General features: G+C 35.3%; 6 protein-coding genes across 6 annotated transcripts in view; 5 read left to right on the forward strand and 1 right to left on the reverse strand.

Moving 5' to 3' along the window:
• Window positions 1-4,771: 4,771 nt before the first annotated feature.
• On the forward strand, window positions 4,772-7,289 carry LOTGIDRAFT_123333 (hypothetical protein; the record flags this gene model as incomplete). The annotated part of the gene is made up of 8 exons (XM_009060513.1): window positions 4,772-4,878; window positions 5,084-5,225; window positions 5,382-5,553; window positions 5,949-6,118; window positions 6,303-6,425; window positions 6,618-6,692; window positions 6,823-6,996; window positions 7,182-7,289. The coding sequence occupies 8 exons, from the start codon at window positions 4,772-4,774 to the stop codon at window positions 7,287-7,289; spliced, it is 1,071 nt and encodes a 356-aa protein (XP_009058761.1).
• A 1,457-nt stretch (window positions 7,290-8,746) lies between these two features.
• Window positions 8,747-14,183, reverse strand: LOTGIDRAFT_164018 (hypothetical protein; the record flags this gene model as incomplete). Its single annotated transcript, XM_009060514.1, has 4 exons — window positions 8,747-9,033; window positions 9,471-9,708; window positions 10,174-10,325; window positions 14,126-14,183. The coding sequence occupies 4 exons, from the start codon at window positions 14,181-14,183 to the stop codon at window positions 8,747-8,749; spliced, it is 735 nt and encodes a 244-aa protein (XP_009058762.1).
• An 873-nt stretch (window positions 14,184-15,056) lies between these two features.
• Window positions 15,057-16,593, forward strand: LOTGIDRAFT_217865 (hypothetical protein; the record flags this gene model as incomplete). Its single annotated transcript, XM_009060515.1, has 4 exons — window positions 15,057-15,135; window positions 15,371-15,418; window positions 15,643-15,752; window positions 16,394-16,593. The coding sequence occupies 4 exons, from the start codon at window positions 15,057-15,059 to the stop codon at window positions 16,412-16,414; spliced, it is 258 nt and encodes an 85-aa protein (XP_009058763.1). The 3' UTR covers window positions 16,415-16,593.
• Window positions 16,594-17,632: 1,039 nt separating this feature from the next.
• On the forward strand, window positions 17,633-20,825 carry LOTGIDRAFT_217867 (hypothetical protein). Its single transcript, XM_009060516.1, has 7 exons — window positions 17,633-17,777; window positions 18,060-18,250; window positions 18,436-18,630; window positions 19,055-19,166; window positions 19,465-19,643; window positions 19,968-20,049; window positions 20,345-20,825. The coding sequence occupies exons 1-7, from the start codon at window positions 17,762-17,764 to the stop codon at window positions 20,629-20,631; spliced, it is 1,062 nt and encodes a 353-aa protein (XP_009058764.1). The 5' UTR covers window positions 17,633-17,761; the 3' UTR covers window positions 20,632-20,825.
• A 592-nt stretch (window positions 20,826-21,417) lies between these two features.
• Window positions 21,418-24,185, forward strand: LOTGIDRAFT_233748 (hypothetical protein; the record flags this gene model as incomplete). Its single annotated transcript, XM_009060517.1, has 7 exons — window positions 21,418-21,422; window positions 21,716-21,932; window positions 22,057-22,251; window positions 22,475-22,586; window positions 22,795-22,973; window positions 23,300-23,381; window positions 23,855-24,185. 7 exons carry the CDS (start codon window positions 21,418-21,420, stop codon window positions 24,127-24,129), a joined length of 1,065 nt encoding a protein of 354 aa, XP_009058765.1. The 3' UTR covers window positions 24,130-24,185.
• A 271-nt stretch (window positions 24,186-24,456) lies between these two features.
• The window catches only part of LOTGIDRAFT_233749 (hypothetical protein), a 4,397-nt gene continuing 2,370 nt past the window's right edge, over window positions 24,457-26,483 (forward strand). The window contains exons 1-6 of the mRNA XM_009060518.1: window positions 24,457-24,516; window positions 25,097-25,204; window positions 25,536-25,620; window positions 25,807-25,936; window positions 26,213-26,241; window positions 26,409-26,445. Coding sequence (XP_009058766.1) covers window positions 25,153-25,204; window positions 25,536-25,620; window positions 25,807-25,936; window positions 26,213-26,241; window positions 26,409-26,445 — 333 coding nt within the window. The 5' untranslated portion in view covers window positions 24,457-24,516; window positions 25,097-25,152. The remainder of the gene's footprint in view (window positions 24,517-25,096; window positions 25,205-25,535; window positions 25,621-25,806; window positions 25,937-26,212; window positions 26,242-26,408; window positions 26,446-26,483) is intronic.

The raw sequence follows: 26,483 nt of genomic DNA on the forward strand, positions 1-26,483 counted from the left end.
AAAATAATCGGAAGATATAAAGTCTACACTTATTATTTCGTTATTACAATAGTATAGCTATTATAGTTTGTGGTTTATAACAAAAGCAATGGTCAAGGATGTTTAACTTCACAGTTTCGTATTACTACACATCGAAAATAGAGATGTATCTCAATAGTATCACGAAAGCAATGATGGGGTGTATACAATTGAATATTGAATATTGAAATAGATATACATGGCTCCATTATTGTTTTTACATATCGTATTATATATCGTTTGGTAACGAAGGCGTTGGTTTGGGGATGAAAGGTGGAAATCTGATAAGTCTTGCCCAGTTCAATTTTGTTTTTAATGAAAGCATCGGCAGTGGATATAAAAGATTATAATGTTTGCATATTCTGTCGTTTTTCAACGAAAACTGAATCGAAGTCTGAAAGGAATATAAACGTTTTATGTTGTAATATTTAAATTAAAAATTATATCGTCATCTAGAATAGAAACAGTGTCTAAAACCAGACAATTTGCCGGAAAAATTTCCTTTGAATGACTTCGTCTGAATTATAAAGGTGCCGAATGTTCGCCGACAAAAACTCCTTGTTTTCTTTAAAGATTCTGTTAATTAAGGCTACTAATTGTCTTGATGATGGTTTCTAATTAACAACCTGCTTCTGATTACAGGCGGGCCGTTATCAAAACAGTATCGAACTATTCGCCGTATTTTATAGTAATTCAAGGCGGATATTGAAATTTGCTCTCGAAAGCACAATCCTAAGGAAAAAGTAGTGTTTTATTAATGCACTTCTTTTGGAGAATTTTACGAAGGTCCTTTTTAATTTTTGTAGCCTATAATAATCGTATAGTGTGACAAGCGGTTAACAAATTATATATTCTTTCTTTAAAACCGCAAATTGATACAGCTTTTCAATTTTCTTACTGAATTACCTATTTTTCAAAATTTTCAAATCTATTATTAAAACTTTCAAACCTTTTGATTCTATTGATTAATAAAAATATTTTATCAAACAATCATAATAAATCATTAATCTTAATTCCACAAATCTCAATATTTTCCTAATTAATTAGAAATAATTAGTAAATCATTAACAATAATTCTTAATGATTTGATTCCATTTGGCACGTGCTAAGGTGAGATAATTGTAAGTTTATTATAAAGATTTGTGTAGTTGTTATTCACACTCTACGTGTCGTAAATCATAGAATATGTATGTTTCTATCTTGTAATCCTGATAATCTTAGAGCCGCTAATTTCATTAACACTGTATTCAATATTAGAAGAATTAAATCCGGATTGAAAGTATAATAATTCGGATCGAAATTGCTGTAAATTCGGATCGAAATTGCTGTAAATTCGGATCGAAATTGCTGTAAATTCGGATCGAAATTATTGACGAATTTGGAATGGAAACGTTAACCAATGAAGATTGAACAAATAATAATTCGAAACAAATATCTACAAGTTCGAAACGAAATGGATTTAAGTTCAATTCAATCTCTCGCTGTCGACGCATGTTAATGATACATAATCCTCATCAGGATTTATGGGCGATGTAAAAAAACAATAAGACTATTCGGAACCTTCTGATTTCCAAGCTATTTGATTTTAAGGAGTCTGTATGCTATGAGAGCCAACTGAACATGAATCCAGTATATAATCCAGTACACATCCAAGAACGACCAAAATGAATATTTATTGCCAAACAGTTCCTATATTAATGAAATCGAAACGAACATTTTCAACTAACGACAAATACCGGGAGTATGATAACTCACTGAACGATTGAGAAGACGAATTACATCCAAGCATTGAACTATGAATATAGATATAGATTCCTATATCAATGAGACTAAAACTTCCAGCTTAAACTATCAATACAATAATCATTAGAACGTGTCCTATCTATATTGACAATACAGTAGACTTTACCAAACACCTCGTAAATCCCGGGGTTGTGACTTATCTTCAGTCCAGGACCCAAAATCAATATCCAATTCAATTCATCATGGTGACGCCAAGTGAAGATTATAGTCAAATTGTCAACTTTTAGATCTGTTTATTGATTTAAAGATCATTTCAACAATATTTCATATCATGATTAAATTCTAACTTAGTTCATTACATAATTTATACACAGCCATGTTGTCAAGATGACTGACGAGGGTGTTTGACTTCTGATAACCCAGAGCATCAACTAACAGAATTTCCAAGTTAGTATGACATCTAGCTAATGTCATCTTGGGCTGATAGAAATCTGTTATAAATAACGACTCAATTTTATTGTATTTCTGATTGCATCTGAATTACAACCAAATTTTGTGAAGTTAACTTGCGCCCGTGGGATTCTGTTTCGGTATTGGCAGGATCTATATGATCCGCAAACCTTATTTGACTACTTGCTGAATTGAAAGCCTGTCGGGATTCATGCTAAACTCCAAGCTTCATAGAACTATCACATCTTTCATTTAGGTTACTGTTGAAAATGGTTTGAAAGGAATTGCGTTGAAAGGCTTTGAAATGGTCCGGAAGTTTTTCAGCAGCGGCTGTAAATATTCACCTAGTATTATGTGAATTTTGAACGGTGGATGACTTCACTAATTCTTTAACAAGGTGGATTGCCCATCAAGGTTTTAAATCTCGGATGTCATTCATCTTTCTTCTTGATTCTCAAGATGATAATTAGCCCGGATAATCGCGTCTAGAGAGCGATTTCACGCTCTATCTACCAGACAAGTGTTTTGGATATACATCCTTGAATGGCAGTAATTCAAGTGGTTACGATTGGCGGGAAATTGGTGAGAAAGCAGACGTTAACAATTGCACACTTTTTAATAAGTTGGTTGGATACAACTCGAAATATCTTTAGTACCTTGCTAATTGTCGGCCCATTGTTTGCAGCGTCCTCTTGACCCGAGTCAAACACGTGCTTTTCACCTTTCTAGACAAACTGGAGCCGACGATACTTCAGCCTACTCTAAAACAAGCAGAAGAGCAGATTTGTCAAATATTATTGTCAACGAGCTTTCTAAGCGACGTGAATAAAAGAGACAAATAAGTCTCGATCTGTTGTGCAGGGATTAACCGGCGTGTAGCTTGTAGAGGAGACAGGAGGGAGATTCAAGTCGAGGTCTATTGATGCAGTGAATTCCCACAGTTGACATTTCTAATCGTTACAAATAAATTCTGTCAACAAGAAATAATTCTTCCCGTGGCCTTCAAACATTGAGTGAATTCAGGGCGTTAATGAAATATGCTGGGCGTTTAATCTTGACACCCCGACAGTGGTCGAGCAGACTTCTTGGCTACGATTTACAATTTCAAATAAATACCGACGGTGTCCGGTGGTGGCAGAAACACGATCCGTATTTGTCGCAACTTCTTTCAAATTTTATCGAGTTGAGTTTTAGCTGCTGAGATATACCTTCGTTTTTTCAACCCAGTTTCTCCCTGTCAGTGATGCAGGTAGTTGGTTTGGAAAAGTGACGAGCTATAGTTTGATTGGAAAATAAATCAATGCTCCACGTGCTAAGGCTCTGCATGTTGGAAATCTGAAATGAATACGTTAGTGTCACTGAGGTGACACAATTTCCCTCATTGCACACTCCTAATGTTGTCTGGTTTCATTGACCAAGCCAGGTGCAGAAAATGTTTCCACATGATTGTCCTATTACTCTAGAAGCGATTGATGAAGAACCCATCGAAATCGGAGCAATGAAATGAAATGAATGGAGTTTTACGTCCTACTTTTCTGTATATTATGTGCCAACGAAGACGGGCAACGCCATATAGTGTGCAGCGATGGACATTTTGTCAGCCATTAGCCTAATCTTTTTCGATTTTCAACTGTCAAGGGATCCTTAACGTACATAGCCTGTAGCACACGGGACAACCAATTTATTATGTCATCCGAAAGACTAGACGCTTTTCCATGTCATGCTCTCTGATCTGCATGAATCAGACCGATGAAGAAGTTTTTGTTTACATGGTTTGATAAAACACCAACTTTTCTTTTAATGTTTTGTTTGAAGTAAGATGTATATTGTTATAATATCGTAACTACAATCTCTATGGTCCTTTGAACCTTGTTCTTGTCTGATTGGCAGAAAACCTCGATAAGCTTATACTGTCTTCTCAAAAAGTATCGCGACATAGGGTACATTTCAAGCTAACATAGCAACATATAGACAACATTGTTTTATACCCTGGCGTTGTTCCCATAAGATACCCATAAGTATTTCATGCTATCTGAAACCGCTTCGACCTGCATTGACCACGGACATTGGTCTTTGTTTTAGATGCTCCGAGAGGAACACCAGGTATCCGCGAAGTACTTATTGGTACCCCCGGAAGGTACTTGTACCTAGAGGTTAGAAGGGTCTATTGCGGAAATCGAGAGTGGTAGGGATATCCCGTCCACCATCAATATTAATAATCTACGTCCTCTATGACTCGCGACATTCGACAAAAAAAAGTTGTTATATTTTCAATGACGCTAGTGTCCGTGGTTAAATGTCTTCGGCATGTGATATTTGCGATGGAAATCACTGCGTTCTATCCAAAGACCGCTAAAATTTAATGATTAACCAACGCAGACCAGGTCCATTTAGTTCGTTGTAGTCTATAGTATACAATATTTGCAAGAGTTATCTCCCGTGAATAATCTGCGCATGCTTATGGAAGCTAACAACGAATGTAAACAACATGGCCGACAAAATCCACTTCACTTCAGTTTAGAAACAAATAAACGTTAATTCTCTCAGCAAACGACACAAAATGACTCTAAATCCGTTGTCAAATCCGAAAGGAGTAAAGCTTCTCTGTGAATTGTGCCAGAAACCAGCGTTTGTTCAGTGCACAATATGTCGAGTTACATATTATTGGTGAGATTTTGTTTATTTTATTTTACATTTTCACTTTCCCTTTGCATTTGCTTGGTTTTGACAATACTTTTGACAATAAATATGTACTAGATGTAGTCTGAATTTAACAATGCTCCATCTAGCTTGTACCATGTTGTTGTTTTTCTGTCGAAATCACTTTTGAAAAGATCCCAAGACTGAATATCTTATAAAATTGTATTTCTAGTGGTGTGGAGCATCAAAAAGCAGATTGGTTGGGAATTCATGAGAAGATTTGTGATAATCTAGCATTATTACGTCAACCTGCACCTTTCCTACCATCAGAAGGAGAGAGAGAAAAAAGAGAAGCTGTCTTACTGGATAAAAAGGTAATAAGATAAATATAGGATAAATATAGGCTGAACATTAGGCCTATATCTGGCTCATTTGCTACAGTAGACTTTACTTTAAGATTGTTGTCTTTTAAGTGATTAGATGCATCAAGGTAGTCTATTTTGTATCCCATTTTATTTTTGTATTTGCAGCGTCAGATGATAGATCTTACTAGAACAACTGGTCAGAAATTATTATTTGAAGGTAAACATGAACAAGCTGTACCAGCGGCCATGCAGTCTTTAAGATTTGCTATAGATGTCTATGGTCTATCCAGTATTGAACTAGTACCTTCATATTTGATATTAGGAGAAGCCAGTATAGGTAAGATGTTTAAATGTTATTGAATAGGCATTATTAGCTCTGTGGATTCTCTAAAAGGTATGCAGAATAAACAAAATACTATGTTAACTCTCTGGGTATGGATAATTGGTGAAACAATCATTGTAAAAAGGTTTGGCCAAGAACCAGCCAGTAGAAAGGATTCTCATTATCCCTGTAATAAATAATGTTTTCTTTCTGTAGAATGGATGCATATAAACCATACCATCTTTCATTATGTGGACTCCCTTACAGAAATACTATGATTAGATAATATCTAGACACTTTCAAACTTTTGATTTTTACATTGTATTTTGATGGATTTTTATTCTATTTTTGTGTTTTCGCTTGACTAATCAATTTCTTCTATTTAATTTCCTTCATATTTTTTACTTCAGGTTTAGGTCGATTGTCACAAGCTGAAGAATATTTAGCTCAGGGTCAATGGACAGTGTTAAAAACACCAGAATGTTCAAACGCTATAAAATCAAAACTGTATCGCAACCTTGGTTTACTTCATGCTGCTAAAGGAGAATATGACGAGGCCCTGAGAAACTTGGCAGATGATGTGAGTTGAATGATATCTTTTCTCTAAGGTGGTGCTGGTTTTGTTCATTCTGAACGGTTAATGTCTGTTTCAACTCAATCTGGTTGTATAGTTACAATTACTATTTATTCTACCCCAAATTAAAATGGACTTGGTTTTCAAAGAATTTGATTTCTGTGCTCATTAAATTTTGATTATATTGTAGATCTACCATGCGTCAGTAGAATTTGGAACTGATGATATCAGAACTTCTGGAGGATATTTTCACATGGCCAATGTATTTTTTAGACAGGGCAAGATGGAAATAGCTGATTCTCTCTACAGACAGGTATACTGGCTAATTTCTCTTCATACACAGTAGTTCCTTCACATTCCAAAACCAGCTATCCTGATGAGGATAGTATACCAGAAACATGCTGTAGCTGCATGGTATGATCTCTAGTTTTTTTTTTATTGAAAATAATTTCCATTTTTCAGCATAATTTAAATTTGAAATTTATTTCTGAATATTGAATTGCAGGTAACAGATATATGGTATAACCATCTAGATAGTATTGTAAAATGTAGAACCAAGACACCTGAAACACCAAAAGGGGTGGGACCGGGTGCTGTCGAGGTCCTGGTGGATGAGGAGGAAAAATTAGGTAGGGTCAGCTGACTTGTACATTTTAACAAACTAAAAGTAAACTTAAAGAATTATAATATATTTATTGAATTGGTTATAGATGTTTTATAAAATGTTTTGTTTTCTAGATGAAGCACAAGAAGCAGAAGCCGTCCAAGTATTAAATTCTATTTATGATATCAGAGAACATCAACCTAACCGTAAAGCACCGGACCTGGCGTTAATCTGTCATGCTCTAGCTATGTTATATTTTATTTTCCATCAAGTTAAAAAGGTAAGGCTAAAAAGTTTTTAATTTCTTTTGATTTCGGGAGAAAAACCATAAAAAATCAAAAGAAATTTATACTGTTTTGTCCAAGATTAAACACTTTCAACTTTTCTTATTTATAGATTCAAACATTCTTGCAATCTTGCAACGTTCAGAACTTTTTCAGGATTTCATTATTTATCTTCTTCCAGGCAAAAGAGTTTGGAAGAAAAGCCGTAGTAACCAGTGATTCCAACCCAGATGAAAATTTTTCCCGTAAAATTGTAGAATTTATGAAAATCTGTGATAACGTCAAGTAACTGTATTTCTCTGTGTTTTTTACTGTATTTATAAATATTTAAACTAAACCCTTTGGTTCTTTACAGAACTTAAAATTATTTTCACAATTATTTGACAAGATTGTCTTAAACTGATGAAGCATGTGTCAGATATAAAGGCCTCAGCAGGACAGCTGGTTTAGAAATGAGAGATAATTTAAAGGGATTGTTAAGAGACCCTTCAAACATCAAATATTTAGTTTAAGTGGAATTATAGGAATCACAGACGTTGGAATGGTACAAATTGATGCTTTTAGTGTCTTAGATACAATTTTTATTTTTTTTTAGAAAACCTCTTCACAATCCCTTTAACAAATAAATAAACAATTAAAATAGACAAGGTATAATATAAAATGATTTTAATGATGGAAGGTGACTAGATGTAATAAATAATAAATTATAATGATAACTATTAGATCTATTATAATAATATAATATAGTAAAAATCATATCAAAACAATCCCACTTCTATATCTTTCAAACAACATAGAAACGATCAACAATTTCTACAGTTGTGTACAAAACAGAACATTTCTAAACATAAACAATCAACCTTATTTCATCAATGAAAATGGCATTTTTCTCACAAACTTAATTACGATAAAATCCAGGTTCTACGAAATACAATAATCTGATTGGATAATAAAACTTAATTTAAAATCAATTTAAGTGATTGATCAATCAGACAGATGACTGGAAAACTGAATTTTATTTCAAGTTAAGTTCTGGAGAATAAGACATTTTCTCCTAAACCATTTCCACCATTAAGTAAATGATTTCAATGATCTTTAAATCTATGGAATTTTCCTTATAAAATATATTCCCAATGAAGTTCATTGTTTATGCCTATGTAAAGAAAATGCATGGATGTATTAATCAGTTTGGTACTGTCAAAATATATATTAAAACTGTATATTAACATTTTCTCTAGGACGGACAATTACATTCTAATCACAAACAAACAACAGGCATGGATTTTAGTCATGGAACAACAGAACGGAATAGGAGATCTTATATCATAAAATGTAAATGACAAACTCGGAACAGCTCATGTCCTGACCAATATCTGACTCTAATTTGGGCTAGTACAGTCATTTAGGAACAGATGTCAACCAGCAAGTGTCAGAAATACTATTCATTCGAGCATGAACGAGGGAAAAAGACACATTCAATATTTCTGAGAGATACATGAGTAAAATAGACATTAACTTTGGTAGTGCAATAGGAATTCATTGGATGATGGGAATAATAATAATAGGTTTGAATAAATTTGCATAAATTAACATAAATTAAATTTATCAACCATAATCTGACATTCAAATAATATTGTGAGAATTCTTTATGCATCTTTCAATCTTGAACCATATCAAATTGCACCAATCATAAATTGAAATAAATAAATGTGTGAATAAATTTGCATGAAATTAGCAAGATTTATGCTAATCATTATCATCACTATCACTTGTTCGGTTAGTCCTAACAAATAAACACTTTAAAGCACTGTACGCTCGTGAGCAATAGTCTTTTTGACCAGTGACCTCTTCATTACACTGGCTGGTCTCCCCTGTTGCCATGGTAACACTGTTGTCAGAAGGTTTGGATTGAGTTTTGGAGGGGTTTGGTCCTTGTTTTGGATTTTTAACAGGAAGGGAACCGAGGCTTGAAGCTAACCAATCTAAAGCGGAATGAAGTCCATCTCCTTTAACCCCACTTACTGAAATAATATCTGAAAAACATATATGAGTTAGGGTTAAACTTGTTTCAAAGAATAAGACATGAAGAATGTCTAGTCGCTTCTGATTGGACAATAAACTTTTCCTTGTGTGCTACAGACGGTGTGCTACAGACGTTGAAGATCACTCTACAGTTGGAAATCGAAAATAGAGTAGGCTTATGCTGCTGTCCTGGCAAAATTTGCTTTGCTCTTCTTCATTAGCCCAATTAAGTGCAGAGACCCCATTACTCACTGCAAAGGGATAGATTAGAATAATTCTCTAAAAACCAAGAGACTGTTGGAGATTACTCTACTCTACAATCGATTTTAGTTGATTGTCCAATCAAATGATTGGAACTGAATCACTATAATCATCTTAAATTATTAGGAAATTCGTGAACATGGCCAGGAGGCAACAGACATTTGGAGAATTCAAATTGTCTACTTACTCCATTTATGTTTGAGATTTTTTAATCCTAATTTGTCTACGATCTCCTCAGTCGTCATATTATTTTCTAGATCATTTTTATTGGCAAGAAATAGAAAGATAGACTCCTTCAATTCCTCAGCAGCCACGGCAGGTTTGATGACATCATAGTTTAATTCATCCAATCGTTCTCTATCGTGGCTGTCGATTACGAATACCACTGCGTCTGATCCTTTATAATAATGACGGAACAGTGGACGCTAAAATGAATAAATTATTCAAATTAATGTTAAAGGGATGTCATTATTTAGTTAATTTGGAAATAATCTGGGTATGTTCACCCTTCAAAAACATCTGATAGCAATTTGCAACTTGGTTTGTTCATTTTGCAGCTCTTGGAGAAATCAAAAAGGTTTTTGAGACCCTCTTGTTGCTCTCCTGATTGAGCTAGTGTCTAGTGAAGTGTGTGATGAAGAAAATTCATTGATCTAACAGAGAATCTGATGTCTTCAAATGTTTTTTTCATTTAATTTAACCTCCATGAACTCTGATCAATTTTTATCAAGTTGTAACTTGTAATTTGGGTTTGATAATTGTCTTTCAGAGAGTTCACATAGCTAATAATGTTTAAGTTGTATTTAGGTCATCCTTTTCACAGAGTTCACATATTTTAATGATAAATTTAATAATTTAAGGAAACAACGAAAATAATCTAAATTACTCACAATTTTATCTCGACTGCCAATATCCCAGGCTGTAAAATTGAAATCTTTAAATTGAATAGTTTCGACATTAAAACCTATAGTAGGTATAGTTGTTACTAACTCATCTAGTTTCAGTTTATATAGTATTGTTGTTTTACCTGCAGAATCTAGGCCTTAAATAGATAAAATACATTTTGTTATGGTGCCATTGAAGAAAAAATGGCGGGATATGCCAATTTCCAGGATATATTGATAAGTAATTTAGAGGTAGATTTAACAGTAAATTTCTCAGTCATGTCTGACTGAATCGACTGTATTTACCAGTCATGCCTGACTAAAAAAACAAAAGACCAAGCAAACTCCAATTAGAACATTTAGTGAATGAACCTATTCCATTAACTTTTCATACATTCAAGATAAAAAGGGGTTTAAATCTGAATTTATTTGCTAAAATGACAGCGTAAAGGAAATCCTGTTTGAAATAATAGTAACAGTGTTCTAACAGTTGGCTAGAAGAAAAAGAAAATATATGAAAGTTGACAGATGAAAGAGAAGTTATGTTATTCATTCATCAAACTTTATTATACTTGGCTCATAGTGTATAAATAGTTATACATGGTGCAGGTTTAGTGCATTTACTCTTCACTAATATTGACTTTACTTTAGTCTGAGTTACTGATATTTCTTGTCCTGGTTGAGGATTTGTAAATAGTTGTAGGTACAAGCTTTGTGCATTTACTCTTCACTAATATTGACTTTACTTTAGTCTGAGTTACTGACCTCCCCACCATACCTATTGCCCTCTAATATCTGCTGCAAAGATATGTCAAGATGCTCTGATCATTCTGTAGTCAGGCCATTGGCTAGTCCAGGGCTTCACAGGGGGCCAAACTTTTTTAAGGGGGGCTCAATAATGTGACTTAACAAATTATTCCAGTAATCTAACTTTTTTTAGGGCGATCCCCCTTAGTTTAGGGCCTATTTGTGGCATATTCTTATGGCTAAACTGGCCCCTCCTATTCAGAGAACCTTTGCTATCTAAATATTGAGTCAGAGTTCCTGATTAACTGCAATCTGTTCTGTTTACATGAAAACAGATAATAAAACTGTAATAAATCATAAATTATATCACTATCTAATGTAAACAGAGATATCTTGTTATACTGGCTATATTTTACTTATTACATAATTCATACCTCAATATTACCTTCAAAATATTAAAACAAAACTTAAATCCTGTTACCCAGAGTTTCACGCATTGTGATCTTCTGACAACTGAACTATTTTCAGCCTGCATCCCTATTGAAGTAGAAAATATTACCCCTTAACCCCTTATGGCCCTGAATAATTTCCACCTTCAACAGCAATTCAAGTTTAATACAATTTACACCCTATTTTATTTAAGACTTTGTTTACCTAGATGACTATAAGCATGTTGACCTTCTAACAAACATAATATATCCTTTTTGTTTACCTCCTTCATCAAAAGTAAACCAATGTCTCAAAATAGACGAGCATCCTTACATGTAAAAGGAAGAAAAAACTAAAATTAAACTTCCTCAATTTTTGTATTCAGTCTTTGTCGTATTTGTTTCTTAATTTACGTCTTTTCTTAAACTTTCAAGAACACCTGATACCAGTCTATGACTAGGGTTATCAACTGAGCCAGGACAGGGCAATGCCATTCTGTATGCAATGAGGGAAATTTTGCTATGATTAATAGTAAAGTAAAACTAAAGCAGAAAGACAATATAGGCTTTTTTTGTACATTGATATATAACACTCCATATCATTTTGCTTATTATATTATCTTAAAACTGATACTACGTCTTAGAATGAACATAAAATTTAAGTTGCATTTATGGATAATTACTAAGTCTTTTGGATTTATCAGATTATATAAGGATCCTGTTATGTTATTTATGACACCAGGTATATCTACTGATGAATATAATATGCTCTCATTGGCCAAGTTTAAAATTCTTCAATCTAAAACGTATTATTCCTTTAAGAAGGTCCATACGAGTTTCAAGGAGTCAGGGATGATTACAGAAAGAAAATTATTTCCATGAAAATATAAGAAATGATGGCCCCCATCTGGTCTTAATGAAATAAAAATAAAAAAAGTAGATAGAACTATTAGAAGTAGGGAAGGAAAAGCAATCAGTATAGTACTGATAATTACTGACATATATTTTGATAGTTTGTTTCTCTCTTAGAATTGACTACAGCTGTCATAACATCTACTAGATTGATCTAAAGAGGGGAAAGTCTGGGCAAATGGTGATTTTATTATGTTGGTCAATAATTTGTGGGTTGAATAGCAGGAGAATAGTGAGCAGGAAGAAAAGAAAACTCCATATTTTTCTAATCTCTAAACCCCCAGTGAGTGTTTTAGTACCTGATGATTTTTAATCAACCAAACATCTGTTTTTTACTGAGGGTAAATTTATACCAGTACTAGCATGTAACATAGAAACTTGATACTAATACAGGGTGTTTCTTGTCAAAAATCATGAAATTTGATGTTTTATATATTAATATTAGTAATATATCACCAAATCTTTTTCTTTTCCTATAGATTAGGAGGAAAACTTTTTTTTTAAATCATGAAGTATATTTTCAGAAAAAATTGATGTACATGCTAATATTATCAATATGAGTAATATATTATCAAATATTTTATCTTTATTTCCGAGAGAATACTATAGTAAGTTTATGATTACACGATCATCACTGCTGCTAATAAAGATCGTGTGATGTAGGGAAGTTTTTTCAAACCTTTAGAGACAGAATCTAAAAAAGACATGTCATGAAGGAAGGTGACTGTTACTCATATTTTGTGTAAAATGTGCCGTGTCAAGACCTTACCCTTGCTAGATAGATCAATTAGGCTTCTAATACGTATTGCAGTATATGATATTTTTTTTTTTAACTTTTTGTAATACAATCTGAAGTGTGTCATAACTGAACATTACTAATGTTATTACTGCTGCCAAAATTTTTTTTTTTTAAACTCAGTCGTAAAAAATTGAAAATGAGTCGGTTTACCCATAAATTTCAGGTTTTTTTTACGTTTCACAACAAAATATTACTCATATTAATTGTGTATGACGTGTGCAAAATCTTAATCCCTCCCCCCCCCCCCCCCACTCATTTGAGGCCTCCTATCATCCAAGATTAACATCTGATTAACTAATGAGCTGACATCATTAGGTGACTAATTAGTTTACAATATTGGGGCCAAGTCATGACTTAGTTTTTGGCACCAGATGTAAGATTGGAATGATCTATGTGTACTTAGTCATCTATATTAAAGTGACTACCTCTGTTAAAGTACAACTTATCCATGTGATTTTAGACTGATATATCCCCCACTTCCCCCACTCCCCCCCAAACCCCCTCCACTTTCCCTGTATAAAAATATTTGAGCCTGGTATATTTTCTGTTGCCCTCCTTTGATAAAGTAGGACATCAATGTGAGTTCTTGAGCACCTTTTAAGTAAAATTTTGTGATATATTTGGGTATGAAGACATAATTGAAGGACATGTTTGAGGAAGTCTTCCCCATCTTATGCTTGATTGGTTCTCTGAGGTAATTTGATTTTTGAAAGTTGCTCAAAAAGGGGGACTCTTCCTTTTTCAGTGGCCCAACCAAGGGGCCCTTTGTCTTTGAATTCATATATTCCAACCAAACTCATAAACAAGTCTCTATTAAATATCATTGCTAAATAAATTACTTCTCTAAAAACTCAAAGTTATAACAGAAAATAACACGTTTTAATCTGTTTTACTTAAGATATGCTATAAATTTGATACATTTCGACCTGTAGTGACATAAACTATACATTATATGCATATATTCCTTCAGATAACGGCCTGGTGGAATATATCACATACTTGATTATCAAGACGTATAGTACTGTAGATATTCCTTTACACAGAGACTGGAAAATCAAATCTTTTAACCTACCTAATAAAAGAATCCTCACATCTTTATGTTTGAAGATTCGAGTCCAGAATTGACCCATTTTCACCAAATGTTCTTCATATGTGAATTATTTTAAACTTTTCAATCGCCAAGTTACTCCCATTGTACGTCATTAATCCAAAATAATCAAGTTTTTGGGGAAAATACGCCGTCTATATTTGAACCGTTATCCGTCTGTTATAATTGCCAGTTAGTGAAATATAATCGTGCAGACGATACTTTGTTTTATTGAGAATGAGGCTGGCGTGCGTTATCAGTGGTATTACACGGCAAGCTGTGGTATATGATATTTAGATTGTGGATATATCACAATGCACGCGCAATATTGCCATTGACGTCGTTCGCTACGGCACATGCATGTAGGCGTTTTAAAACACAGTTGCTTTATTTGCAGGAATTCTATTTTTAAGTTATAACGATGAAATGCAAGATATTTCAAATCTTATAAAAAATCGTCCGAAATTTCAAACAGTAGTTATAGTTATCAAACTGTGTAATGTGCATTATAGTCATTGCTTTCCTGTGTACTTTAAATATCCTTCAACAGTTCGAATTCGAGAAAAAAAAATAGCTTACAATAATGTTCCTCCATTACACACTGCATAGCATTAATCGACTTCATTGGCTACACAATGGGCTTCACTTTGGGTTTGTATTTTAAGCCCACCGTTTTCTGTGTTCGCTTTTACGATTGAAGGGAAGTAACTCTTGTATTGAGAATTGCCCAGAAAAACGAAGATAAAATTTAAAAAAAAGAACCAAATCAAATTCATAAGTAATTTAAGTTTTATCATCATAGAAAAGTAGATTTTATTTTCAAATTACAATGTTTCAATAAAACAAATGCTTTCATATATAGTTAGAAATAGAATTTCGTTTTGTTTCCGGTTAGTGGTCTTCAATTTTAATCAAAATGGCTGAAAAAGTAAGGTCAGAAGATATCCTTGGCCAGAAATGGGACCGGTGCCTCTCAGATACCGCGATAAAATCAGGTAGGGTATCTAAATTTTGACCAAATGATGTTCAGGTGAACCGTAGGCCATTGGGACAAAGTAGCAATGAATTTTTTTTTGTGTTAAACTCCAAGAGTTGTCAAAGTTGCATCACGTTTTTTTTTTTGTTTCATTTTCATCCACATCCACATTAACAACATTTTGATCAATGTAAAGGGAATATTTGTTTTGCAAGTGGATAAAGCTTTATTTCTCTTTATTGTATCTTTTTCAGTTAGTGGTCTAGGCCTTGGAATTGTTTTTTCAGTCATATTTTTTAAAAGTAAGTTAACATTCTTTCAGACTTCTCACACGGCTAACAAGAGAAGAGCCTCAGGAGTCCTTTTTGCATATAAGACCCTTCAGTTAGGGCTATTGTATATGATATCTTGGTTTTACTTAAACTATAAGCTTACGCTTTTTAGTTGAACGTAAAACAGTATCGGGTCATCAGTGCATCAATTTAATTTTGTAGATTCCTGATTTAAAAATTATTTTGTCTTTCAGGGAGAATCTGGCCAGTAGCTTTCGGTACCGGAATTGGTTTTGGGATGGCGTATGCTAACTGTCAACATGATTTTCAAAGTCCATTTTTCATCCATGGCAAAAATGTTCCGGTGAGTTTTCTTTCGAAATATTTTGGTCAATATCTTGATATCATGATTAAATATATTTAGCATTTTATCACTTGATATAAAAATTTTTTTGTCTCAATCACAGTAGGGTGGCTCAGTGAGTTAGACGCTTGCTCGCTAACCTGAAGGTCCAGGGTTCAATCCCGGCATAGGTCGAGATAATACCTTCGGATTTTTCAACCCGGTTTCCCCCTGTCAGTGATGCAGGTGAGAGGGGCTGATATGGAAAAATCGTCTAGTCGTTCGGATGGGACAATAAACTGAGGCCCGTGTTCTAAAGGCTGTGCACGTTAAAGATCCCTCGACAGTTGGAAATCAAAAAAGAGTAGGCTAATGCCGCTGTCCTGGCAAAATTTACCTCATTGCACCCTGCATGGCGTTGCCCGTCTTCATTAGCCCACATGGTGCAGAAAAGTAGGACTGAAACTCCATTCATTTCATTTCATTTCAATCACAGTGTGTTATGTAAGAGCTGTTGTTTGATAGCAATGATGAATCGAAAGATAGAGAAACCCAAAGTAGAGCAATATAACAGTCTCTTTAGTTTTCTCCATCCCACAATTCATCATTGGTAAGATGAAAATTTGATAGAAACTCAAACTTTGAAAGTTTTTAAATTCCAGGTAACAGATAAAGGGAGTTAACCTCTGAGAGACATAGTGCTAAATTGATAACAATGACTTTTATTGGAATGTAAATTTATTATGATATTGTGTGATAGACAAAGAATGACTGGATTAGGATTAAACAGAAGACAAAAATATGTCTTAATCTATGGACATTTGTTTGATACCCCTAATAAAATATAACAATATATCTAAAACATGTTATTTTTTTGATTAAATTGACTTGTCTTGAGGGGATGCAACCTATGTTTTAGGGATAAAAGTTGGTACCAGGATTACTAGTTTGAAAGCTTGTTTTTATTATGTACAGTAACATCAAGCAATTTTGTGCTGAAAATGGTTACTTTTGGATCCATATCATCAAGTTGTATATCAGAGGGGAATTAGGCTGAAAAGGCAAATGGCTGTCTGTTGAATTAATTGAATTGGCCATATTGTACTAAATGATTTACAACACACATCAAATCTAAAGGGTTTGACTAATGTATTTACCACATACATCAAATTTCTAAGTTTTTACGTAAGTATTTACTACAGACATATTCATCATTAAAAATGGGGATAACTTTTAAATGTACTATATCCTAGCCATGAAACCTAGACATGGACAATTTAAACAGTGGGTTAATGTTGCTGTCTTGTAAATTTCCCTCACTGCATAACAGCAAATGACATGAAATTCATGACCCCAATATTGTGCAGTAAATTGGAACGACCATGTCAATATATAGGACTTGCTCAACTTTAGTCCTCTCGTAATAGATAAAACCTTAAGATAACAAATCGGTACAGAAAAGTAGTCGATAATCAACGGTGTCAACTTAAATTAAACAGAATGAACAATATGAGACCACGCCCACCATCTACTGGGGCAGGGGAATTCATTCCTTTCTCCCTCTTCGGAGCTATTCGAACACTCATCTCATTGCCCTGCAGACGAAAGGCTACTTCATCCGATCACCAGTCACGGAGGCATACACACAATAGTAGGCATTTAGACTTAAATTGCACCCTGGGGATTTTAATGCTCAACCACTCTTGAACTTTGACGCGACCTTTTGTCCCCAGCAAGTATATTGTTTGTTGGTCCCTTAAATTCTGTTAATGTTACATAACAACATATTGACTCTATATCTCGACATCTTAATGAGATAAGATGAAACGTACCATGCGCTAATTTCTCCATTGTGCAAATGACCTACATCTATTGCTACTTAACACTCAGAGAGAGTAGATCGAGTAGTTAGTCTGCGATATCATATAGCTAGAGCGGACGTTACATAGTCATATACCAACCAAGCACCTAGGTCATTTGTCGTAAGGATCTCGTTGGAGACGGAACGTTGTAGAAGCACTATCATCAAAATGGGCAAATGCAAAGGTAAGAGTTACCTTTATCATTAAGAACTTATTTTGTTGTGCGTTTGCACAGAAACAGCCTGATGGATATGCCTATACAGATTACGTTTCGTTGCTTTTCTGTTGGCAACTCAATTTGTCATTCAGTGAGTAGTGTAGCTGGGCAGCCCTCAGAAACAAATGAATCGATTTTTAACTCTGAATATGAGAAACCTCTTTGAATTTTCATTGCTTCTAAATGTATAGCATGCCTCAATGTAGCACAGAACAATAGGACGTAAAGCTTCATTCCATTTTTCTACAGGATTACTGGAGAGACTCAAGAATAACGAGTCTATAGTTGTAGCAGAAGGTTATATATTCGAGTTCGAAAGACAAGGCCGTCTGAAGGCTGGTTCCTTTGTGCCTGAAATTGTCGTGGATCATCCCGAACTTGTACGGAAGCAACATGAGGAATATGTCAATGCTGGAAGTGACGTAGTTCTGGCTTTTACAGTAAGTACATGTAGACTTTGAATTACCTCACAACTTGTAGGTTGGTTTAGACGTAAAATACACAAAATTCAGGTGGTGGGGGGGTGGGGGTCGAGTCTGCTCGAAGAATTTCCAATCTTAAATGCCCTTTGACCACTTAATTGAATTTTTGAAAACAGTCCTTTTATTGTTATTGAACATTTTAGTATTATGGTCACCGAGAGAAGCTTCGAGTTATAGGTCGTGAAAACGAGCTAGAAACATTGAACAGAAAGGCTTTACAAATGGCTCGAGATGTCGCCGATAGAACTTCCACATTAATGGCGGGAAATATCTGTAATACGACTGTATATATGAGGGATGATCCTGAAGCTATCAAAAAAACCGAGAACATCTTCAAGGTACGTTCAGGTCAGCCCTATCGTTAGGGTGGGGTACGTGAGGGCTGGGCCCCAGCAAATGAACATTAAGTCCCAGCAAAATCAAAAAGATAAAGATTTTGATACGTTTTTGGCACCTCAAAATTGTCAGAAAAAGGCCTATTAATCTTCAAATTTTCTGAGTACAAAACCTGAGCCCCAGCACCAATTCCTTCCTGGCGACGGGACTGGTTCGGGTAGCCCCTTTCGAGACATCTCTGCAGCAAATGGAAATAGAAAAAGATTCAGCTAATAAAATTGTCGTGGAAAACTTAACACTACATGGTGTTGTCAATCAACATCAGCCAATTCTGGTGCTAAAACCAAGGACATGAATCTCCATTTCATTTCAATTAAGCTTACAGCTGAAGATGGCCAGGCTTACATTTTGAATTTTTATTTACAGGAACAAATACAATGGGCGGTGGAAGAGGGTGCAGATTTTATCGTGGCTGAGACGTACAGCGATCTTGGGGAGGCCATGTTGGCTCTTCAATGCATCAAAAAATACGGAAAAGGTACGAAATCTATATCAAACATTGTGTTCGGTTACATCTCTAAGGACTTCAAAATGATATTCAAGTCTTTGTATTGTGTATTAGAGACCTTCACAGCTTCTTTTTTCATAATTCTGATTTTGATGTCAGACAATTCCACGTCAATGTGATGGCAAGCAAACCACCAAAACAAATTGGATTGAATTAGATCCACAAACATTTACCTCCCCCCTCTTCCACACAATTGACTTTTACGTTTACTTTGAAAAAATATCAAGGCCTTACCGACACCAACACATAAACGAAATATACATTGTAGGTTTACCATCAGTCGTGGCCTTAGTACCTCATTCCAAAGATCACACGTTAGACGGAGTATCATTCCCAGACGCCTGCAAACAACTAGAAGACGCAGGCGCAGATGTAGTCGGATTGAACTGTGGTCGGGGACCAGCGACTATTACTCCTTTGATGAAAGAAATCAAGAAAGTCTGCAAGGTAAAACTTAAAACGATTTGGTCATCTTGGATCATGGTTCTAGATACATGATTGGTTGATATTTTCACTGCCATCAACACAACCAATCCGAATCTTACATTTTCTGATTATATTAACCAGCGTGTGTAGGACGGGGGTGTGGAAGTGCCGAACTGCCCCCAGGGCTTTCGAAACCTTCGGCAGTTTCCGTAAAGCTGAATCTGAATATGTTTCAGAATGCAAGCGTAACTTTCAAGCTATGTCGTTTGTCCCCACGGCTCATATGACCAATACAACGAGTAGAATAATGTAATATGATTATTGTATTTGTATTCGTCTAACTAGGTGCCGCTATGTTGCCTTCCAGTTCCTTACAGATGTACCCCTGAACAACCCACCATGCAGACACTGAAAGATCCCAAAACAGGTATCCATATTGTATATATTTAATGTTATAAAGAATCGTGTCCATCAGCAAGGTCATCAGCCTTATCTCAAGTTTCTTGGCATAGATTCATCAGACATAGGTTCGGGTACAGTTTTGTCCACCATGACAGTCTTCGGCCTATTGGTGTGAACTAGTTTTGGAGTATGACCCAATTCAATGGATTTAAGCTAAACGCTGCAGTTTGACTTCCAATCTTATCAACCACTAGAGTCATAGAATTATTGGACAACCAAGTAACGAATTCTTAATTCTGACATTCTGATCTTTCTTTCAGGTAAACAAGCATTCCCAGTCGATCTACCAGCTCATACTTGTGGACGGACAGAAATTAGAGAATGGGCAGAAGAAATGAAAGCTTTAGGAATCCAGTATATAGGATTATGCTGTGGAAATGCCTCCCATTATCTCAGAGAGGTGGCTGAAGCTTATGGTCGATCTCCACCAGCCAGTCGCTTCTCTACCGACATGTCCCAGCATTTTATTTTTGGAAACCGGAAGGACAATAAGCCTTATTATTCGGAAACTTTGAGAAAAGAAATAACCACCGCTAACTACAAATGAAAAGCAGTCAATATCATACTTTGAAAAGGGAACCGGAATCGGAAATCGAGTAGCAACCAATCAGATTCTGACAAACAATGTGCTACATTGTGTAATCATTGGCTCATATTGAACTAAAGTTAATTCCTGATATCCTTTTTCCATATAGCAAATTATATCAATTTTTGTTAGTTTTGAATAAACCATTTATCCTAAAAGCTGTCTTTCTTAAAGGGAGATAATCATATGTATCACAAACAGATCATTTACCACGAAAGTATTGTCACTGTTTGACCCAGTTTGACCCATACAGGGGTTGGTTAAGTTTCTACCTTTTACAGGCCCCAAGCTAGCAATACCCCTCCCCTAGTTAAATAATGGCCTTTCTGTTGAGGCCTATGATTGGCTGTATTCGGTAACATACTAGCCAATCAAATCGTTGTATTAACAAACTTCTGTGATACATGAAAGGTGACTATTGCAGTCAAGTATAAATACGATGTTCGTATAATGGCTTTACATTGTGAAGATGCAGAAGCCGCTTGACATCGTGAAGATTATGAAGCACAAACCCGTGCCCACGTAAAGAGAACTTTATCGGGTCAACATGTATTTATCACGATTGAATGATGGAATGTAGAGCGAGGTCATTACATCATGTGAACAGCCAGTATGAAGATAAAACACTCATACGGGAGATAAAGCTCAAGATCTGATGATAACATCATTTTTTTGTAAACAAGCCGTAGACATGGGTCGCACAAAAGGTAAGGCAAAAAGAACATATTCAGCAGTCGCGTTGGAAACATGAGGTGAGAGAGGGGGTTTTAATTAGCAGGGGCACTGGGCACAGGCCATTTTTTCACTGTGGGGACCATGAAACATTCAGTTTACATACGGCTATTCAACACCAATACTTATCCCTTATGAAGTCAGTTTGCCCCCATTTGTACACCCCGATCCAGTAGGCTATCGCCGCCATTGATTTTATGTATATATGTTCATAGAGGCAAAGGTAATAGAAATCTCCAGTCAGATAATTTTGTCTTTATTTTGTAATTGAATTTATTCATTCTCTTCCGAATTATGTTAAATTTCATTTTAGAGGATTTTTTCTCCAAAATAAAACAGGTTTGAAGGAGCGGTTAGAGAACAATGAAACCGTAATTGTGGCGGAAGGTTATCTGTTTGAATTTGAGAGAAGAGGCTTATTAAAGGCGGGAAGTTTTGTACCGGAAGTAGTATTAGAACATCCGGAACTGGTTCGTCAACTCCATGAAGAGTTTGTCAGGGCCGGAAGTGACGTGGTGCTGGCCTTTACGGTAATTGAACATAACATTATTCTGTTCCAATAAACTTGAAGTCCGGACATAGGCTTACTAATCTGCGCATGAAACATCTTTCCCAAAGGAAGGCGGCTTCTTCATGATTTTGTTTCTATTTCAGTACTATGGTCACCGGGAGAAACTGAGGATCATTGGTAAGGAAGATCAACTGGAAACACTGAACAGACGTGCTTTAAAAATCGCCCGGGAAGTAGCAGACGAGACTGGTACATTAATGGCGGGAAATATATGTAATACAACGTTGTACGTAAAAGACGACGCAGACGCCATCGAGAAATGCAGAAGTATTTTTAAGGTTGGTATTCTCTGTTGTGTCTGAAGATAAGTCTTGTAAATCTATCTCGGTAATTTCATCTACATGTTCGACAAAGACTGAGTTTAAGAATCCCTTTCCAGCTTGTTTTTGGTGATCAGATCATCTGTATTAATGATTTCCGGTGTTCCTTTTACCTCCTGCTTTTCCATTATTTTTCGTCATTGGGATGATCTGTTAACTACCAATGGAATTCTGTTTTCAGGAACAGATAGAATGGGCTGTAGAGGGAGGAGCAGAGTTTATTGTTGGTGAAACTTTTGCAGACCCGGGAGAAGCTCTTTTGGCTCTGGAGTGTATCAAAAGATATGGAAGGGGTAGGTTGTCGGTTGACATTAAAACCGATTAAGACCAATGGACATCGTCGTTTACGGGACAGAGAGTTTGTTTTCTCTAAATCTTGAATTTAGCCAGTTTGTAGACTCTGCCATATGGATTGCGATTTGGTATATAAATACCATTGTCATCTGATTCCTCTCCTACTCGATCGATTTTCTCCTTGTTGCCAATGTCGTCTGTTTCTAGGTCTACCGGCAGTAATATCGATGTCCCCATTTGCTAAAGATACAACTTACGATGGTTATTCTTACGGTGACGTCTGTAAACAGCTGGAAGATGCAGGCGCGGATGTGGTCGGACTGAACTGCGGGCGAGGACCAGCTACTATTACGCCATTAATCAAAGACGCAAAACTCAAATGCAAGGTACATGTATATCTATCTCCATTTATGCAACTGTCAGGCCCAGTAGCTACAGGGCCCCCTGAACAAATTCTGACAACTGACCAAATCAATTACTGCATCATAAACCATTTCCCCTCCGGATATATTGCTTGCCCGCGAACAATCAAGTCTAGCTACGGGCCTGGCAGCTGTCCCGGCAAAATTTCCCTTATAGCACACTCAATGGCTTTGCATGTTGTCATTATCTCCACCTGAAGTAAATGTATGAAGTAAATGAAGTATTTATTTCATCTAGGCCTGTACAATCTCTTTCTCTTTCTCTCTTAATTTTAACAATTTATCCCTAGGGTCCACTAGCCTGTCTCCCTGTAACTTACAGAACAACCGAAAAACAGCCAAACTTCCAGAGTCTTGCAGACCCCGTAACAGGTAATAATAAACATCTTGTTCTGGTGGGTGTACTTTTGGAATGGGTATAGTCCAGGACAGCAGTATTCAAAGCTCTGAAACATAAGACATAGAAAAGCAGACGTCGCAAACACAAATTGGCCTTCAGAGAGTAACCACTGATACAATTCTTGGATATTGTCACAGCCCTGTACATGTTCGTTTACCATTGCTGTATATAATGTAAGTTTGCATAATTAGGCATGTGGACTCTCCGAAAGAATGACCAAGCTGCATTTTGACATCAGATGACCTTAAAGGATAAACAATACATGCCTTGCTAACGACATTTCTCAAAACAACCATTCTGCTACATATCTATATATAGTTAGACACGATAGTTTTGTGAGATAACGAGATGACATGGCAGAAAATTAATTTGGTACAAATAAACAAACAAGATATCTTATCACCTAGAACAGGTCTTAAACAGTTTCTTGTTGATAAAATTCCAGGTCAGAAGGCGTTTCCAGTCGATCTACCAGCTCATACTTGTGGACGGACAGAAATCAGAGAATGGGCAGAAGAAATGAAGGCTTTAGGAATCCAGTATATAGGATTATGCTGTGGAAATGCGTCCCATTATCTCCGAGAGGTGGCTGAAGTTTATGGTCGATCTCCGCCAGCTAGTCGCTTCTCAACCGACATGTCCCAGCATTTTGTGTTCGGGAACCGGAAAGACAACAACCCTTACTATACGGAAACTATGAGGAATTATATGGTTCAGTAAATATAGCTTGTAATAGATATAGCATATTATTAGAAATAAAATTTACCTCCTACCTTCCTCCAATTTTTATTTTAATCAGATTGAGTGAAGTAACCTACAGAAAATACACTAAACCAAATATCTAGATCTGTATTATAATCAGAATACTAATAGGCCTACAAGCAAATCTTTTTTAAGAAGATCGTTTATGAATTTATTTATTAAATATCGAGCTTCTGTGGTATTTATGTAATTTAACGAGCTAATTTCTAAGCCCTGCGATAATCAAGGGGCGAAACTCTAGATTTGAGACTGGACAATGTTTCTTTATTTACTGTCAAATTTTAACAGGAAAAGGAAAAGGGGTGTATTTTAGGCCTAATCTGAATATTCGTCATTATAATTATGGTAATGTAACCCTTTTTAATCATTCTTTATCAGTCTGTGCTATATGTATCACATTTTTTTCTGTAAAGACGTAATTTTGGCTTTTGGCTTCAGTGGTATGACGTTATAGGCTTGTCGTTTAATTGTCGGATTGGTAACAGTAGGATAGGTAATAGCCTATGGTTGAGTAGGTCCTATAGGCCTATGACTATTGACATCGATAAATGTTGAACATAATATTTGAACTAAATGTTGATGAATAGGCTACTTGTGTAGTCTCATAGAATGTAGCCATCCTATGCAACATAAGATCCATAATGAACTAGTACCAGGTTGAACTCTAACATGATTTGACTAAATGCATATAATGTAGACAATTATAATGATATCAATAGAATGCTTGTGTTCTAATGAGGCACAGTGGAAATGATATTAACATAACTTGAATAACAATGGAATAGCAAATGTATACACATGTATTTTGTGGACCTAGTTTGTAGGACTTTAATTATAACTAAGCTTATGCATTTAGCTAATGATTTGAGTGATGAAATTACACCTTTGCCCTTGTGTTAAGTCGTTTTATCTTTTTATTTTACAGATATGACAAAAAAAATAATATTTGATTGAGAAAATAAAACCGAAAGTGAAACCAGAATGATATACCTGTATATTTTTCCATACATTTTTATGGTGGTGACTCTATCAGGTAATTTTATTCATGTAGTAAAGTGACCATATGCTTTATGGAAACTATAAATGAACATTTGAATGTATTATAGCATGGTTATTTAGAAGCTCTTTAACTCTTAGACTCAACATAGATGTTGATGTAAACAATATTTATTCATGATTTACTAAGTTTTCATTTACTCAGATAAACAATTGTGTCATAAAATATCCAAAGCTTATATCAACTTGTTATTTAACTGTCATATACTAATTAAAAGTAAGATTACTATTACCCCCACCCCCCTCCCCCCTTTCTAAATCTGTTGCCCAGATCATGTGATGATTAATTGTTGTTCCTCTAACTACAGGTATTTATAGTGACTGTCCCCCAGCCAATGTTAATGATGGTACAGTGACCAGTTATAACTATATAGATCCTCAGAATTATGATAGGTTTGTTATTGGTTAATATTTTAGTCCACATAGATTTGTCAACTCGATACCCCTTTCAGAGAGTTCACATAGCTAATAATGTTTATCAAGCATTTTGGTTTGTCAATTCCAAACCCCTGTTAGAGAGTCCACTAGCTAATGTTTATTTTGTATATGTAATACACTTGATTTATTTGTCCATTGTAGAAACTATTCTACCTATAGTTCTGACCGCCGACCATTAGGTTATGAAAAAACCACAGTTTATTTCGGGGTGGGGATTCCTCATCCTTGTATTAAAGTTACAGATGCTAGAAACAGAATGTTTGAAATTATGGTAAGGATATGTTATTGGACAAAGCCCAAAATTTATAGAGGGCTGGGAAAATCTCTCCCAATAAAGTCCCATCCCTTCAGGGGACTGGGATTATTTCCCCCTTTGGAATAAGTCCAATCCTTAAGCCTATATCAAAGGATCGAAAACAAACCTGAGCTCAGTATTTTCAAACTAAATGTCCTGATGAGGACTTTATATCTGGAATATGAGTTGACAACCAGTCTTGTCAGTTTATCAGAATTTGAGCTTTTCTAAATTACATTTTTTTCACTTCAGATTCAAACCACCCCATCCGCAAAAATATGGTAAGTTACAATATTATCAATTTGACCTTTCAAATAACTTGGTCTGAATTCAAAAATCATGTGACCAGTTATATTTATGTGATTAGGAATAGCAGGTTTAAACAGTAGTAGTTGAGAAAGTCTTTATTGCCATTCTGATAGAGATTTTGTTAATTATCTATCTTCAGTTTGAAAAAAGGAAAAAGGTCTCAAGAGTTGTGTGGAGTAAGTTTTTTTCTGTACTTTCATTTTCTTTTTTTATG

Source organism: Lottia gigantea (assembly GCF_000327385.1).
Source record: "Lottia gigantea unplaced genomic scaffold LOTGIsca_43, whole genome shotgun sequence".
NCBI classification, from domain to species: Eukaryota; Metazoa; Mollusca; class Gastropoda; family Lottiidae; genus Lottia; species Lottia gigantea.

What these genes read in the sequence shown, in the direction of transcription:
- LOTGIDRAFT_217867 (XM_009060516.1), top strand. An exon ending in ACGTAGTTCTGGCTTTTACA is followed by an intron (nt 18,251 to 18,435) that starts GTAAGTACATGT and finishes TGAACATTTTAG; the next exon opens with TATTATGGTCACCGAGAGAA. An exon ending in AAATCAAGAAAGTCTGCAAG is followed by an intron (nt 19,644 to 19,967) that starts GTAAAACTTAAA and finishes TCGTCTAACTAG; the next exon opens with GTGCCGCTATGTTGCCTTCC.